Consider the following 13,488-nt stretch of genomic DNA (forward strand, 5'->3'; position numbering starts at 1 on the left):
ACACATAGAGTAACGCTGTGTGTTTCTAAGCATTTCAGGGGACCTTTAAGAATTTTTAGATATACTTGAAATAAGGCAAAAATCTCAGCAATTAAAAGCAATTTTTGCAGCGTGAATGAATGAGGTATTTAAACATTGCTTACACTTTAAAAAGGGGGAGGAGACCGAAAGAAACTCTGGGTTTACCGAAGAAAACCTGCTCTCAACCAGGTTAGGTTCACAGAGTAAGTTACTATGGTAACTTACCGAGAGGTTTAGTTTTGTCTTTTATTGGAACCGAAAACACTGAGTTTCCTTTTTTCTGGGGTTAACAAACTCTGAGTTTCTAACAAAACCCACTTTCTGGAATACACCCCTGTGGCCTGTAGCACGAAGCCGGTTTCAGTTTTCGAGTTTTCGGGCACAAGAAAATGGGTTGGTTTTTGAGCGGGTTTCGTCATCATGGTAACTTACGCTACACGGCTACCCTGCTCTGGAGCAGGTTTTATTCTGGGTTAGAGATCACAAACCCAAACTGGGATATTTACAAAGCTTAAAATTAATTGCCACTTCATATAATAATTATTTGAATATATTATATGAATTATACATATAAATATTATATATATATATATATATATATATATATAGAGAGAGAGAGAGAGAGAGAGAGAGAGATAAGCTTTAATACATCCAACTTTTAAAATGACTAAACTTATATGTTTTCCTTTTGAGCGCTGTGTGAAACTATATAGAAATAATTAAATTCAGTTGTTTCCTTTTCATAGTCATATATTTTCTTTCTGCTGCCATACTTTTGCTGCAGCAGAAGTGTTTTTTCTGCCTTGTAAATGCATTTCAATTAATTACATTTTTAATAACGACATCTCTTAATCTTCAGCAGAAAAGTGAATTGCGCTGACTCTCGCGAGAAGTGAATTCAAATGATGCGTTGCTGATGCTCTCCACTCTCCGTGTGATTGGCTGTTTGCTGCACGTGTCACACGTTCAGGTGCACGCGCTCCAGAGTTAATCACAAACTCTGGTTTAACTCTGAGTTGACAGAGAACATTTATATCGAGCTTTGTGAGCCCGGTGAACCTGATGTAAACCAGGTTGGCTTTATCGGGTTTTGTCAACTCAAAACTCACTCCGCAACTCTGAGTTTGTTCATCTCGCTTCATGCTACAGGCCACTGGGGTTTGACAGATATATGTTATGCTAATCTATTATAATATAATATTATTTTCATATAATATTATATGAGAGATGTTGCCTTGGCAATTAGCTGAAATAAAATAAGTTTACCTATTCTATTTTACTTATTGTTTATTTTTATTTCACATAATGTTTTTTTAATATGGTTTTTAATTTAAGTTAACAATATTAACATACATTACAAGGCCTGTTTATATGATGAAAAGCTGTAGTTCCTGCGGTATCATCTTGAATCTTCACCGATGAATGTGGTGCAGGCTGGCACTGGATTGGTTTGTCAAATCCAATCATTCTTAGCTTCTTTCCTCATTGTGAAGAGGGTTTTACTCCCCAACCTCATATAAACTTTTATGTGGCGGTCAGACGCCGGTGCGTCTCGGAGTTAATTCCCGCTGGAGTGTCCATATTTAAGGCCCATATGGCTGCACAGATCGTCTCATCTTCAGAAGTGCCATCTATATTAGCAAACAAACATGGGTTTTATCCTGCCAAAACAGGCTGTGGACAAAACAGCAAGGAACAAAAGCATTGAGTTGTTTTACAGCCGTCAGTGAACCTGGCACTCCATGGGTCATGTGACCACTGTTGCCACCGGCAACATCACATCTGTTGCCTGTCGCTTCAGCTGATGGAATCCTCCTGTTTGTCTGGGTTTGAAACTGAGGATTACTGGAGGTTTCTGAGGAATGTTCATTAGAGACGAGGCGGGACTCCAGATGATCCCTGCGGCCGCGACTGACGGAGAAATGCAATCCAGCAAAGAATGCTACAAATTACCTCACTCATTCTGCTAAAATGTGACTGCGAATGCCAGCAATTTTTTCATTCATAATTAGTTTCAAATTGTGACTTTACAAATTTATTTTCTGTCTAAAAACTTTCAGGTATTAATAATTGTAAAAAAAAAAAAAAAACTTTTTTGGTATTAAATGGGCTATAATAAGTCTTACTTTAGATATTTTCTTAAGAATACAAAATTCTTCACAAATCAGTGCAAATAATGATGTTAAAGATGACATATCATGAAAATCTGACTTTTCCAGGTTTTAAGTGCTATAATCAGGTCAATGCATCTACCAACCAAGGAAACATGAAAAAGATTAACCCAGTAACTTTGTTTTGGTAAGCCTTTTTCTGCAAGCGTCTGAGAAAACGAGCGCGTCAGATTTCGCTCCCTTGGTGACGTGGCAAAGGGATCTCATTATAATATTACCACCCCTTAATCTGCAAGGTTCCACCTACGGCGCCGTCATTGTGTTTTCGCAAGCGACAGCGGTGTACCAGCTCTAATGCCATGGTGAAAGTTTAAGCAAACATGCTAACTGTTCTGCCTTTGGCTGCACAGACGAACACAGAACACTGTTCAGAGTCCCAGCCTCAGAGGAGACAAGAGAGCAGTCGATTTATTGATTTATTTACTGTATATTGCTGCTGCCACACAGATCTAAAATAAACATGCAATTTATTTCCCAGCTGTTTACCTTCACAGACATAACCGACTGTTTTGTAACTCGTGTGTTTTTAAGGTAAACTTGAGTGTGAATGAGAACTTAGTTTAGTACTCACATGCTGTGACAGCCGCTTTCTGTCCGTGTGCTTCGGATGTGTGCACTCAGAAAACCGTATATCAGAAGTTTAAACTAATATGGTTTAAAACGCATGATTTCTGCGCGATAAACATGATAATCAGAATTAAAACAGATTTGTTTTGCAGGTACGAGCTGTAATAGCACAGCTCTATTCTGGAAAAGGGGGCGGGGAGCAGCAGCTTATTTGCATTTAAAGAAACAGGCCCAAAAAACAGCGTGTTTCTGCTTCCACTCAAAATAGGCATTTTCAAAATGTTATAATAAATGATATGTGGAGTATATTGAGCTGAAACTTCACAGACACATTCTGGGGACACCAGGGGCATAATATGTCTCCTTTAAATTAACTTTTTTTTTTCCTTGACATTTTTAGTTGAACTGTTTTTTAGTTTTTTTTTCCCTAAAATGCAGCTGTAAATGTTGGCCTTTTTTATTTTTTATAATTACTTTGAATATTAATGGACATTTCAATTTGTTTTTCTAAATAACTTTGTAGTTTAGTGTTAAATAGTCTGTAATACACTTAGTAAAAATTAAAATAAAAACAGATATATAGTGTGATTTTTACTTTTACTTTTGATATTTTATATCTACAAAGGTATTCTTTTAAAATAGAGTTTATATTTTAGTTTGTTTTAGCAGTCAAGACTTTTAAAGTTTGATTAATTTTGCTAAAATGCAGCTGTGAATGCCCCCTAAAATGCAGCTGTAAATGTTGGCCTTTTTTATTTTTTATAATTACTTTGAATATTAATGGACATTTCAATTTGTTTTTCTAAATAACTTTGTAGTTTAGTGTTAAATAGTCTGTAATACACTTAGTAACAATTAAAATAAAAACAGATATATAGTGTGATTTTTACTTTTACTTTTGATATTTTATATCTACAAAGGTATTCTTTTAAAATAGAGTTTATATTTTAGTTTGTTTTAGCAGTCAAGACTTTTAAAGTTTGATTAATTTTGCTAAAATGCAGCTGTGAATGCCAGCCATTTTTATTCATAATTACATTATATATATTAGTTTAGACATTATGCATTTATTTTATAATAATTTTTAGGTACAATTTTGGTAATAAGTTTCAGGTAATAGTGAAATAATTATTCTGTGTTAAATAGCCTATTTTACAAAAAAATTAAAAATAATATATATATATATATATATATATATATGTATATATACAGTATAATATGTTTTCACTGTTTTACTTCAGACATTTAATTTCTAAAAAGGCATTATTATTCTTTTTTTTAAATCAGTGCAAATAATGAGCATCTCATTGTGACAACTTACCCCATATATCGTTTTTGAAATGTTGCAATTGTAATTTTTTGTAGGCAGAACTTTTTGCTAAAAATGTGCTAAAATATAGCTGTGAATGTCAGACATTTTTTTTATTCATAAGTCAGAATATTAGACGTAATACATCTGTTGTTGTGCCTTTTTCTTTAGATATTTAATTTTTACAAATGTACTATTTTATTATTTTTAAAGCATTCACTGATGATCTTGTTTAACACATATTAGTGAACCCGAGAGTGATTCTGTGCTTAGTAACAGTAGTGAAACCGTCTGTAATTGAACACCGTTGTGATTAATTATATTAATGTGAAGTACGTGTGACATTGAGGCTGTAAAGGAAAAATCCATATTGAAATTAGTCATATAATGAAGGCTAAATATGAAACCGTCTGTGTGCTTATGATAGAAGGAAGAGAAATTAAACTGCCATTGTGTGAACTATATTCACATGTATTCATTTAGCAGAAGTTTCCATGCGAATTTCAATAAAATAAATAAGACAGAATTTTTAGACTAAACCAGAAAGCAAAGTGACAGGAAAATATATTTATTTAAAAAGTATAAAGTCCCTTTATAATTAGAAATTAGACTCATTAATGAGTTTAAATAAAAAAGGTGGTGTTTACAGTAATGCAGTTAAAGTTAATAGGCTAGAAATGTGAAGTTCGCATTTGGCAAAAGCATCTAAATGAACTGTTCTGTGCAAAAAATGTGTGCCATTTGAGCTGTAAAGTGTCTAAAATCATGCGTAAGGCTGGTGAGAATACTTTTCTATGACAAATATTTGTGATTTGTGGTGATTTGTTACTGATATTATTCCTGTTTGGTGGATTTTTATGTAAATTGTTTCTTTCTGATTTATTACCAGCTCTGCTGGCTCTGATGTTTTGACTTTGGTTTTGTGACTCTTCTTTCCCCATAGACTTTCACTGTCAGTGTATCACTGTAAAGAGTCTAAATTATCTTCTGTGGTAATCGACAACATGCCACAGATACGGTCCGTAGAGCTTAACTTGTATTGAACTGGAATATTCCTATAATGTGATCAGAAGAATTCAGACGGGAGAGTATCAGATATCTAGTGTGTGTGTATGTGCATGTGTGTGTGTATGTGCATGTGTGTGTGTATGTGTATGTGCATGTGTATGTGTATGTGTATGTGTGTGTGTGTGTGTGTGTGTGTTGAGGCAGTGTTCGTGTGTTGGATTGTTCGAGCTCACAGTGTCTTTCTCATCCCTCAGAAAGACTGATTTCTTCACAAGAGACCAGTAAAAAGGGCAAATCTGCTAAATCAGCTGGCTATCAGTCATATGAAACACACACACACACCTCGGGCAGGTCGGGCTCATGGGAATGTGTGACAGGGGATCATTTTCATCATTTGACATTATCATATCCACTCCATCATCATATGCTAAACAGAGAGAGCAGCTATTAGAAAGGGCTGTCTAGTAAACAAATCACGAAGGAAAGTGGGCTCAGGCATCACTAAAAATAGTGGTTAATAACGTTATTTTTAAACATTTTCTTTGCCAATAATAATAATACAAATAAAGTACAGTGTTTTCTTTACTCAAAATTAAAAAAAACAAAAAAAAACAGGAGATCTGGTATCTTATATATAAACGTCAAGCCAAAAACAAATTAATTTAAGGTGAAACTGATGCCTACCTCTCTCATTTGGCATGAATCCAAATGTTTGAATGCAATGACACTGTGTTGGTATTATTAAGGTATCATTGATATACTGTTATGGTTTTTGTTGATATTTTGAATTATATTTTATTTTGATTGTAATTTCAGTTAAAGATTTAGTGATTTTGTTTAGTATTTTTGTATTTTTTTTTTTAGTTTATTTAATATATACTTTTTAGTTTGGGCTAATTTAGTTTGAGTTATTTAAGTATTTCAGTGTGTTTTTATATTTTATTTCAGTTGTTTATTTTATTTCAAGTACTTAAAATGTCTATGTGATTTATTTATTTATTTATTTTGTGGCACTTGAGAGTTACATGCATGCTAAATTTTAAACCAGAAATATTCAGACCCTCAGCAAAGCTGCCAGAAAAAAACACATGAATATGTAGAAGACAGAACAAATACAGTCCACACTCTAAAAATAGAGAAGAAAAGCATTGCAGTAAATGCTGTCATCTTATACGTAGTGTTGAGGTCAGACTGCTGGAACACAATCTCATTGAGTTTGAGCTCCTGCAAACACACACACCTGCAGATGTTTGCAAAACAACTCCGTTCTCTATTTCCCGAGAAAGAGCTCAATGTTCTCTGCTTCTGTTCCCCATAGATTGGCCCTGTTGAGGAATCTAATGTACAAAAGCAAATAGTTTTCCAGGTGCAGTGAACAGAAACTCTCTCAGTGTCTAATACAGCATCAAACATGACTGCAAAAATAACTAGTTACACTCACTCTCAGTCCATTCAAAATGTAGGTGAGTTTGTTTCTTCATGGGAACAGATTTGGAGAAATATAGCATTCCACCACTTACTCACCAATGGATCCTCTGCAGTGAATGGGTGCCGTCAGAATGAGAGTCCAAACAGCTGATAAAAACATCACAATAATCCACAAGTAACTGATGGATCCACACCACTCCAGTCCATCAATTAACATATTTTGAAGTGAAAAACTGCATGTTTGTAAGAAACTAATCCATCAAGACATTTAAAACATCAAACCGTTGCTTCAGATCAAAATACAATTCCATAATCCATAATAACCGTTCCTCCAGTGATAAAGTCCATTCCCTGTTGTCCTCTCACATCAAAATCCACACACATATTTGTTTAGAACTGTTTTTGTGCTTGATCTGTGTATATTTCTCTGCTGATTCAGACTAGACAACTTTTTCATTAGAGTTATTAATAGAGGATCAGCCGGAAACAACAGTTTAAAGTTAAAACATCTTAATGATGGATTTGTTTCTTTCAAAAACACAGCTTTTGGCTTCCCAAGATGCTACTTGATGGACTGGAGTGGTGTGAATTACTTGTGGATTATTGTGATGTTTTTATCAGCTGTTTGGACTCTCATTCTGACGGCACCCATTCACTGAAGAGGATCCATTGATGAGCAAGTGATGTAATACTAAGTTTCTCCAAATCTGTTCTGATGAAGAAACAAACTCATCTACATTTTGGATGGACTGAGAGTGAGTGTAACTAGTTATTTTTGCAGTCATTCTGACGGCACCCATTCACTGCAGAGGATCCATTGCTGAGCAAGTGATGTAATGATTTCTCCAAATCTGTTCTGCAGATATTATCATAAACACATACTCAAAAAAAAAAGATTATCATTGTTTGCCTCTTACAATGTCTCTGAACATTAAACTCACACACAGCAGCTTTAAATACAGTCTATAGTTAATGTATTGCTGTATTATTGCAAGGAACACACGAAAATTGCATTCATTATTCAACAGTTGTGGCTGTTACACTGGCTGTGCATTCATTTAAATAGTTTAATAGCCTTTATCTCAGATTTTTATTCCTAAGAATGCTCTTGTGTGTAGAACTGCTCTCTTGCAACGTCAATTCAGCATCTTGTAAGAAAACAGCCCCGATTACGATTGTCTCCCAAGCCGCCGTTTCTAGTTTAAAAGTGTTTACATGACGTACAGTCACATTATGAGAGTGTTTTCGGGTGGCAGGTCTCCCCACTGTGCGTTCACTGAAATCATTTGTCATTTTAACCAATTTGCTTTACCAGAGTCCTTGTGTATTTCGGTTTGTTTGGTTACAGTGAACAGATTTCAGAAATGGAGACCAGAGACATTTCCTTGTTCAGCGGTCAAAACATCCTTGAAATCTCATTTGTTATCATTTATACATTTAAAAACTTCTTTTTTTTATTGTTGTGGATTATATGAACTATTACAATAATTAAAAATTATGATTTTTTTTGTGGGTTTTAATACAACTTTAATAACAAATTTTAATACAACCAGGATTCACACTATGAAAAATAGTAAACAGTAACTCTTGCAAAAAGCAAACAGAGCAAAACAGTATGATATCACAACAAAATTATGACTTAACAATAAAAAATATTTTTCAAAATTAAACAAAGATTATTGTAGCATGTTTTACAGTTTTAGTATGTTTTTTGTTTACTTCAAAATGTCATGGTTAAATAAATGTGTTACTTGCTGTTTATTTGTAAGTGTTTTTGAAATTTACTAGCAGTTTCTACACAGTTTTTTTCCATTTACAAAAATCATATGATACATAATTAATTATATAATATATTTAAGATATATATAAAGTATATACAATGCACAGCATAAATGAGTACACCCCCTCTGATTAAATATAAAAGATGTATTTTCTTAATGATCACTTATATAATTCATAGAAAGATGGCCAAATTGAAATTTATTAAACATATTCTTAATAAAAACAGAGAAATACATGCCATTAATATCTGTAAAATGAGAAACTTAGCTAATTTTAGTTTAAATGAAGGATTGCAGAATTGAGTACAACCTAGATTTAATTCAACCAAGTGTAATATTCTAGAACTTAATATGTCCTCCATAACTCTAAGTACACTGCTCTCTTTGTAAATAATGTGCCTTGGAAAAAGCTAAATGAGTTTATTGTGCTTTGGCTACAGTCGGTAGTTCTGGTGTGGATAAACAATCATGCATTTCACTTCTGCAGGCTGCATCTTACTCTGTGAGATAAAGTGTCAAATGTAGATTAATTGTTACAAGTGTAACACTGTTTTGATGGTCGAACTTTCCAAAGTATTTAAAATTGTGTGTAAAACAATCCTGCATGTTGTTGTTATACAGTACATCCAAAAAGTATTACTTTCATTTAACATGTACCGTTATTTTGTGACTAGTTGTCGTAGAAGTTGTCTCTTTTAATAACTGAAGATTTTAATGCTCTGCTCTCATTCAGGTTATGTTCTTCATGGCTAAAGTAGTATGAATTGTTGACAGATGCTGGATCTGTCAGTTTGCATTTTTGGATCTGATTTGATGCTGATGTATTTTCCTGAAAGGGTTTAACACTCAGAACAGCTGCTGGTCCAGAATGAGACGTGTGTGTGTGTGTGTGTGTGTGTGTGTGTGTGTGTGTTTTTGCTTCAGCTAATGTGAGTAATTGTGAGACAGCAATCTTAATGGTTTTGTAAAAGATTTGAGATATTACATCTAATGTAAGGATTGCAGATCACTTAATGCCAGAGGCAGACATCATAATCATATTTCACATTATAAAACAGTTTCAGTTATGGATGCTGATTTGTAAATGCCATGTTCCAGATGCTCTAAAATCCACATTAGAGTTGCAGCTCTGACGTGAAACTTTGCATTGAATTATGAATTATTTTTATGTTTCGTAATGCATCAGCACATACTGTAAAATCAAACTTGCATGGCTAGAAGCATTAGCATTCACATAATTAGTAGATAATCTAACGGATGTCAGGACTAGATCTTATAGCAAATGGATGGCACTTAATGAATTTGTTTAAAATAATGTTTTAATGGGTTCTTCTGTTACTTCTGGGTTACAGTTGGTAAGAATTTTTTTCCGTGTTTTTGAAGATTATTCTGCTCACCAAGGCTGCATTTATTTTATTAAAAACACAGTAAAAACAGTAAAATTGTGAAATATTATTATAATTTAAAATAATGGTTTTCTATCTGAATGTATTGTAAACTGTAATTTATTCCTGTGATCAAAGCTGAATTTTCAGCATCATTACTCCAGTCTTCAGTGTCACATGATCCTTCAGAAATCATTTTAATATGCCGATTTGCTGCTCAGGAAACATTTCCGATTATTATCAATGATGAAAACAGTTGTGCTGCTTCATATTTTTGTGGAAAATGTGATGCATTTTATTTTTCAGGATTCTTTGATGAATAGAAAGTTCAAAGGAAAAGCATTTATTTGAAATATAAATCTTTTTATAACATTACAAATGTATTTACTGTCACTTTAGATCAATTTAATGCATCCTTGCTGAATGAAAAAAAAAATATATATATACAGTGGGTACGGAAAGTATTCAGACCCCCTTAAATTTTTCACTCTTTGTTATATTGCAGCCATTTGCTAAAATCATTTAAGTTAATTTTTTTTCCTCATTAATGTACACACAGCACCCCATATTGACAGAAAAACACAGAATTGTTGACATTTTTGCAGATTTATTAAAAAAGAAACATATATTCGTCAGTCAGCGTGTTTGACAAATTGTGTTTGGCAAATCCATCTCAGTCAGCTTGATCCAACAACGCCGGGCTGATTTGAGCCCAAACTGTGGAACGGTTGAGAGTTTATCGCAGGCAGACCTTGATTACAGCGAAGGCTGATCCGTGTCTGTGCTTGAACGGGCTGTGCTTCAGACACACACGAGTGAAGGGATTTGTTTCCTGAGACGGACAGACTGCTCGTTATCTCAGAGATCAGTCTGACGGCCGTCCGGAGCTCAGCATCTGTTCCACCCACAGACCTCAGTGTCAGAAATCAAACGCTCGGCTGTTTCGCCGGAGGATACTGATGCGGATTGAAAGGGCTGATAACTGCAGTTGTTCTCTGGACAGACGGACACCTCCACACGATTATTGTTGTGACAGTCTTGCAGGACGGGTTTGAATCTCTGTGTCATTGTGAAAGGGTTGTGAGCTGTCAGAGAAGTTCAGTGTGTTGTGTTGTCGTTCTCACCTTGTCCGTCAGTGAAATAATTGGAGCATTTTGCTGTCCTGTAACTTCTAAATCACTTTTGGAAGAATCTCTCAAGAGACTCTTTTTAGGCCATAATGAAAATAAATAAAATTTATGAAATTAAAAGAACTTTCCTATTAAGCTTTTTTGCCTATAATGCAAAAAATTAAAAATAAATAAAAATATTTAGTAACAAAAATCACTATTTTCACCCTGTTTATATATATTATATTTTATTTTACTATATTTATTGTGTCATATATTTATTAAATGTATTGTATCTTATATATATACATACACACATATACATACATATACATACACATACACATGCATACGTGTACATACATATATATGAAGTTATTTTTATTCATTTAATTATTGATTAATTGAATAGTTTACAGGAATTTCATTTTTTTTCACTGCAGATGCATTTTTACAAATTTTTCATCTGTTTACAGATGTTTAAAGAAACAGCTCTTGATTGTTTTTAAGTATCTGTTTATATAGAATAATTTATTTTTTTTTAAATTACAATAAATGAATTGTAGTAAAACAAAACTACCATGATGTATAAATATTTTACAAATATATTTCAATAATTAAACATTAATATGTTTTTATTTGAAATATTAAAACATTTATATTTATGTATATAAATATTAAATATTATTTTGCTTCACATGAATGAGAATTTCGCATGCGTTAAATTTAAATTTCCACTGCTGTCTGCTTTTCGATTTTTTTTTATTTACCTGTAGAGAAAACTGTTTAGAGTTATTTGCTGTTTTTTTGTTTGTTTGTTTCTTTTGAAGTTCAAAAAGTTCAAAACTTTTTACATTTTTAATTTTTTTTAAAGAAAAAGATACACATTTATTGGATAACTTCTTAATAAATTCTTAAATCTCTTAATTTCCTTCATTGGAATGAATATGTCAAATGAATATGGTTTGATTGACAGGTGAGTGGGTCCTCCTGACTATTCTCTCTCTCTGTGTTTCTCTCTGTCAGAATGACTACAGGAAGTTGTCGATGCAGTGTAAGGATTTCGTGGTGGGTGTTCTGGATCTCTGTCGTGACACAGAGGAAGTGGAGGCCATTCTGAACGGTGATGTAGACCAGAACCCACCCGCAGAACACCAGAGACCCTGTCTGAGCCGCATCAAACTCGCCATCAAATATGAAGTTAAAAAGGTGAGAACACTCTTATCCCTGTAAAGCCTACTATATCGTACTTAATACACAAATAAGGTCTCTAAATGATCAACATGATCAAAACTTTGCTGCATTCTTAAATCTCTTAATTTCCTTCATTGGAATGAATATGTCAAATGAATATGGTTTGATTGACAGGTGAGTGGGTCCTCCTGACTATTCTCTCTCTCTGTGTTTCTCTCTGTCAGAATGACTACAGGAAGTTGTCGATGCAGTGTAAAGATTTCGTGGTGGGTGTTCTGGATCTCTGTCGTGACACAGAGGAAGTGGAGGCCATTCTGAACGGTGATGTAGACCAGAACCCACCCGCAGAACACCAGAGACCCTGTCTGAGCCGCATCAAACTCGCCATCAAATATGAAGTTAAAAAGGTGAGAACACTCTTATCCCTGTAAAGCCTACTATATCGTACTTAATACACAAATAAGGTCTCTAAATGATCAACATGATCAAAACTTTGCTGATAAACCTGTCACACACAATCTACCACATGCCTTCTGTCATCTGATTGATACTTTAGACTTTTCTAGTGAGTAAAGTACAAACATCCACCTTCAGCTTGTGCTTCACGTGTCTTTCTGCTGTGAAATCTGTACTGATTTTTATCAAGTAAACATAAGAATAACTCTGATATTTCAAGATGAACACTTACTAGACTGAAGCAACTCCACGTTACTTGATTATCAGTATCAAATATGATAATCAGGCTATTGAGGAACGTTTATTTGTTCATCTCTCAATCATCATTGTATTGTATTGCATTGCATGTTTTGATCATCAAGCTAAGCATTTAAAGGGGTCATATGATGCTGCTAAAAAGAACATTATTTTGTGTATTTGGTGTAATGAAATGTGTTTATGCGGTTTAAAGTTAAAAAAACATTATTTTCCACATACTGTACATTATTGTTTCTCATCTATGCCCCGCCTTTTTGAAACGCGTCGATTTTTACAAAGCTCATCGGTCTGAAAAAGCGAGGTGTGCTGTGATTGGCCAGCTATCCAGTGCGTTGTGATTGGCCGAATACCTCAAGCGTGTGACGGAAATGTTACACTCCTCACCATACTGTTGATGCCGTGTCCGGCTGGAGCGACGAGACAAAAACATTAAAACCCATTACAAACGAGGCATTTGTTGCATCCAGTGGGGGCATAATTACTGATTATAATGACTTATACTGTCTTTTTACGCGTTGCGTTGCATTGCATTGTGCCGCGTAAACATAAAACCCTGTCTGCATTTGTGATCAGAGAAATGACAAACAACAAGTGCTACTCCACACTGCCCAAAACTCGCGTTTGAATCATCAGTGGCAAATGATAAAAGAAAACGTACTTACGTGAGTCAGAACTGCCGGCATTTTAGTCTAACATTACTTCGCTGTCTCGGCGAAGGAGCGGTGAAAACGGTGAAAGCCGATCTGGCGATCCACAGCACTAAGTTGATGTATTCCCTCAGCGACCAGCACAGATCAGCTC

General features: G+C 34.2%; 1 protein-coding gene across 1 annotated transcript in view; it reads left to right on the plus strand.

The window, feature by feature from the left end:
* Positions 1-13,488, plus strand: part of LOC107588361 (short transient receptor potential channel 7-like) — a 58,774-nt gene that overhangs the window by 26,619 nt on the left and 18,667 nt on the right. Inside the window, exons 4-5 of the mRNA XM_016276435.1 lie at positions 11,806-11,988; positions 12,198-12,380. Coding sequence (XP_016131921.1) covers positions 11,806-11,988; positions 12,198-12,380 — 366 coding nt within the window. The remainder of the gene's footprint in view (positions 1-11,805; positions 11,989-12,197; positions 12,381-13,488) is intronic.

This window comes from Sinocyclocheilus grahami, unplaced genomic scaffold (assembly GCF_001515645.1).
Source record: "Sinocyclocheilus grahami isolate Dianchi unplaced genomic scaffold, SAMN03320097.WGS_v1.1 scaffold102.1, whole genome shotgun sequence".
In the NCBI taxonomy this organism is placed as follows: Eukaryota; Metazoa; Chordata; class Actinopteri; order Cypriniformes; family Cyprinidae; genus Sinocyclocheilus; species Sinocyclocheilus grahami.